Source organism: Miscanthus floridulus, chromosome 8, assembly GCF_019320115.1.
Source record: "Miscanthus floridulus cultivar M001 chromosome 8, ASM1932011v1, whole genome shotgun sequence".
Classification (NCBI taxonomy): Eukaryota; Viridiplantae; Streptophyta; class Magnoliopsida; order Poales; family Poaceae; genus Miscanthus; species Miscanthus floridulus.
In genome coordinates, this window is record NC_089587.1 from 189,346,080 (window position 1) to 189,351,037 (window position 4,958).

The 4,958-nt window shown below is 47.4% G+C and overlaps 1 protein-coding gene across 1 annotated transcript; it reads right to left on the reverse strand.

Moving 5' to 3' along the window:
* Positions 1–1,391: 1,391 nt before the first annotated feature.
* On the reverse strand, positions 1,392–2,557 carry LOC136474342 (uncharacterized). The gene has a single exon (XM_066471936.1). It carries the CDS (start codon positions 2,245–2,247, stop codon positions 1,789–1,791), a length of 459 nt encoding a protein of 152 aa, XP_066328033.1. The 5' UTR covers positions 2,248–2,557; the 3' UTR covers positions 1,392–1,788.
* Positions 2,558–4,958: the final 2,401 nt, after the last annotated feature.

The window sequence follows — 4,958 nt, forward strand, 5'->3', positions numbered from 1 at the left end:
GAGAGAAAAATACTATTCATTAACTGAAAAAATACGACTTATAAGCCCAGCGAACAGCGCGTTTAGTAAAAGAGATGGTGCTATTCGGGCGATGCTAAGCTAGCTTCAAGGCCATCGTCTGTTTCTGAACCGCTGAAGAGCTTTGCTTAATTGTATAAACCCGTAATTTGAAACCATGCATATAGACTTTCACTTTCTAGACTTGATGTAGAGTACATAAATATAAATTAAAACACGGAAGTTTCCTTCGGTTGACTACGCATAGTTTAACTTCGTGGCTGCCGCGGCACTGTCAAAGCGCAGAGTGGACCATTGAACAGAATTATTTGCAGCTACAGGTTTTAACAGAGAAGACTCAAGACTGGACCATCAACTGCTACAGTTTTTTTATTATTTTTTTTACCAAAGTCACGCTGTGTTTAGTTTCAAAAAGATTTTCCAAAAAGTGTTACAGTATCCATCACATCGAATCTTACGATACGTGCATGGAGCATTAAATGTAAACGGAAAAAAAAACTAATTGCACAGTTTGGTGGAAAATTACGAGACGAACGTTTTGAGTCTAATTAGTCCATGATTGAACACTAATTGCCAAATAAAAACGAAAATGCTACAGTAACCTAACTTCCAAATTTGAGCCGACTAAACACGGGCTCACCACTAAAGATTAAACTACCAGAAATGGTACTAGTAATAGATGAAATACTAAGACTGTTTGAATTGGCTAGCTACTAAGAACAGCTCTAGCGGACACAAACAACTCAACTTATAGTCTAGCGGCAGTCTGTTCGGTTGGCTGGTTCATATCGTTGTTTGGTTGGCTGGTTCATATCGTTGTTGGTTCATGAAGAAATACTGTTCACTGGTTTATTTGAGAGAAAAATACTATTTTAATTAGAAATTTACGATCGTTTACGACAAGTAGCCAAACGAACCGACAGTCTATTGCAGCTTGTTTTTAACTATTCAAACACTCAAGTCATGCAAAAACTATCAGCCGGCTTCCTCCATCTATTGCAGCTTATAAAAAAAAATTAGTACTAGATCCAAACGGGACCCAAGAGAACTTGGTATCTGCTGGAGATAATCACCTACTGTGTGATCTGTGATGTGAACCTTTGGATGGGAATATGGAATTGATGGATCGAATGCCTTCCGAAACCACACAGACACAGTAACGTCTGCAGAGCAGGAAGAACTCAAGATGGAAAGAAACCAACCGTATTTATTGCTCAACGAACACCGATCGAGATGAGGGATGTGTGCAAGCAAAAGGCCGGCCATTCGCGGACGAGGGGTCCAATTGCCCGCATCCTTTTTCCACCAAATACGGGAACCATGCATTTGGATTTGGATTTTAGTCACAGAAAGCATTGATGGTGCCAAATGAATACTTACTGGTAACAGTAACAGACACTTCTTAAGCTACTACCAAAGCATTATCATGTATTTACATCGACGGTGGATTCATCCACACCATGCATCACAGCACAGGTTTTGACGATGCAGAGGATTTCAGCGGGGGAGAAAATGTGAACCGACGCAGCAAAAGCTAGCAGCAGTACTAGCGCCTCCAGTTTCTCATCCCAACAACTACACTAATTTTCTGACAAGAGGAGTTGATTTACTAATTACCACGCGAAAATTCTGAAGGGAATGAAAGACAGAGAAATGACAAACCCGCTTGCTATGTTCAAAAGCAACGGTTCCTCTGATCGTCGGTCGCCGAAGCAGTAGGCAATGCGGCCATGCCGCGTGCACCCGACCTCCAGCGGCATGGCCACCCGGTCACTCCTTGATCCGGAGCCAGTGTCCGAGCTGCGACGGGTTGACGACGCCGGGGATGCGGGCCCCGCCCGCCATAAGCAGCCGCGAAACCTCCGCGTAGCGCCTGCTCGGCTCGGGCGCGGTGGAGGGGGCGGGATCCTTCTCCTTCAGGCGAGTCGGCTCGAGCCTCCGCTCGCCGAGGAGCGTGCCGCACCGCAGGAACTCGTGCGCCAGGTACCCGGCCAGCAGCTTGTTGCCGCCGACCTGGGCCCCCGGCTGAGGGAGCGGCGGCTTGGCGCCGAAGCTCACCGCCGGGCGGTCCGGATTGACGCCACGCGGGTCGGGCCTAGGGAGCGGCGGCGGTGGTTGCCGCTGGAGCAGCAACGCCTGCTCCGACGGCGACGACACCGAAGGGTAGGGGTAGTAGTAGTCGCGCTCCTTGCGCTTCCCCAAGAAGCCACCGCCACGTGGCGCCTGCATCGCCGCGTGGATCGACAGCTCGACGGCCCGGATGCGCCTGCTCGCCAAGCCAGAGACGGAACCGCCCGACGGCGACTGGTGGTGGTGGTGGGACCCGAAAATAGTAGAAGAGATTAAAAGGAAGCGGTTGAGCCGGAGAAAAGAGAAAGGAAGGCGTGGGTCCCGCCGGTGCAGGGGGCACTTCCGTAATTTCACGCGCGGAATTCAAACGAAATGGAATCGCGTGGGAGGGGAGACGAGAGGCGCAACAGGGCGCGGGTGCTGCCGCTACCCGCTAGGGAAGGGGAGCGGGGAATGAATGGGGCGCGGCGGGTGCAGGGGACGGGAGAGGGGAGCGGGTGGTCGTATATATACGCAGTCGGGTGATCTCCCCCCATAGGATTTGCTATAAATAACAAATCTGCCATCACGTTCTGGATGGAGTCTGAACCTGTACGGCAGCTATGCAGGGGTGGTTTGATAGTCGTGGGCTTGTGGCCGAAGAGTCAGGGTAGAATCGTCATTATATATGTCTGGGCAGTTGTTGGGTTGGGCTCGTGCGAATGATAGAGGGCCTGGACATTCACCACTGACCACTGAGAGTCCAAAAGGCCATAAAGAAGTTTGATTCGCAATAACCGAGGGTCAATAAGCGACTTTTTTGAAATTAAGCCCAAACAGATACTTTAAGAAAAAAAGTTATAGACATGATTTTTCAATTATGGCCCTGCTTTTGTTGGTGTTGTTTCTTCTGGTAAGCCCAAACAGATACTTTAAGAAAAAAACTTATAGATATGATTTTTCAATTATGGCCCTGCTTTTGTTGGTGTTGTTTCTTCTGGTTTCTTCTATTCGCTGAAAAGTCATGGCTGAAAGTACTGTTCACTTATTTGTTATGAGAGAAAAACATTGTTACTTCGCTGAAATAGCTCAGAAGACAAGCGAACAGGACCATATCACGTACTTCTGTGGCCTTCAAGAGTCATCCCTGTATTAGGTGCTTTGCACCCTCCATTACCGGCTTATCGAAATCTGTAGAAAATATATTCAGGTGGAGCCTCTCTCCCCTAGTGTTGACCTAAAAAAATTATCGCCCTGTTTTTCAGCACTATTTCAGCAAAGGAACAATATTTTTCTCTCACAACAAATTAGCATCAACATGAGCTAAATTTCAGCGAGCCAAACAGTGCCTATATCTATAAATATGTTTTACAAAAAGTTATGCAATTAAAAAAATTTAAAATTTGGTTTAATCTTATGTAGTTTGTTTTAACTTGAAAAAAAATATGAAACCAACTTAGAGCTTGTCTAAACGTACATGTATCAATCTCAATTCATGTGCGTTGGAGTGGATTAGAATGAAATTTAAACTCCAATGCACATGGATTGTAGTGGTTACATGTATATCCAAATAAAGCCTTAACATTATTCTTATAACCATCGGCTGACTTCGCGTGTTGAACCCAGCCACAGGGAGGCAACCTCGTGCGTTGCTACCGTTGCTTGCCCTACTCGCTTGAACTACTCCATCAGTACTTTCAGCGAACGAACAGTGTTTTCCTCTCACAACAAATCAGCATAAGTATCAGTATAAGTCAAATTTTTGCTCCCCCTCCATACACTGTTCACAGAATGAAAGCGTGCAACTATTTATTAGCAGAAGGAACCAAGTAAAAATGAATCCGTGGATTTCCACTGATCGGATTTCCACTACATGGGAGTGGCAGCACTGATCATTCATCACTGTCCAGCAAAGCACCTCAGGCCAGGATATGCAAACCATACTAGTACTTGGGATACTCTCCCGTGGTTACATACATGCACGTATACACGCCTATATATAAATATAAATAAAAGAAGTAAAGAACAGCATCCTTCACAGCTCCCAGCGCCAGCACCGACATTCAATCCTTCACAAACCACAATCATGCAAGGTCATTGCAGAGTCGCGGAGCAGAGAACCCAACTGATCGACATGGCAGCATCAGCTCTCAACCCCTTCGTCGTTGCCTGCCTGCTGGCCCTCGTCGTCACCGCAGCCCGCAGGTTTCCACTGATCTCATCTCATTTCTCCCGGCACCACGTTTAGGATCGCCATCAGGTTTGCGAATTTTGTATGCGCGAGAAACTGACCGACTGTGCGCGTGCGGCGTGCCCCTCCCGTACGGGCTGGTGCCGCGCTGACGGAGCCGGCGGACAGCACGGACCCCGACGTGGAGGAGACGAGGCCCTGCCACAGCAACAGCGTGTGGAGCGGCCATCTCTGCAGGGACGTGTGCCAGGCCAGCGGGTTCAACCGCTACGACTTCGCCCTGCCGAACGCGGCCACCGGCGACCAGGGCCTCAGCGTCACATCGTAGTGGCGTGGCGTGGCGTGGCCTGTCCGTGAGCGCCGCGGCGCAGGCTGAAGAAAAAAAATGCTTGTAATGCAAAGTCATTATAAAATGAAATATATGTTAAGCGGCATCATATACTATAGAAATTGTTGGATTATCAGCCAAATTCATGATTAGTTCAAGGCATGAATCATGACAAACATAGATACTAACATGCAAATCTCTAGCACACTAGTTGAACCAAACATCATCAACATGAACAATAGCATGACACAAACAACAAACATACTGAGATAACATATCAAATCAGGATGTACTACTTCTTGTTTGCAGATGAGGACACCGTGAAAGGTGGAGGAATGATGATGCTGTTGACAATGCTAGCGTAGAAGGGTT

Bases quoted from the DNA above. Each gene is read 5' to 3' on its own strand.
- LOC136474342 (XM_066471936.1), bottom strand. From the start codon at position 2,247: ATGCAGGCGCCACGTGGCGGTGGCTTCTTGGGGAAGCGCAAGGAGCGC.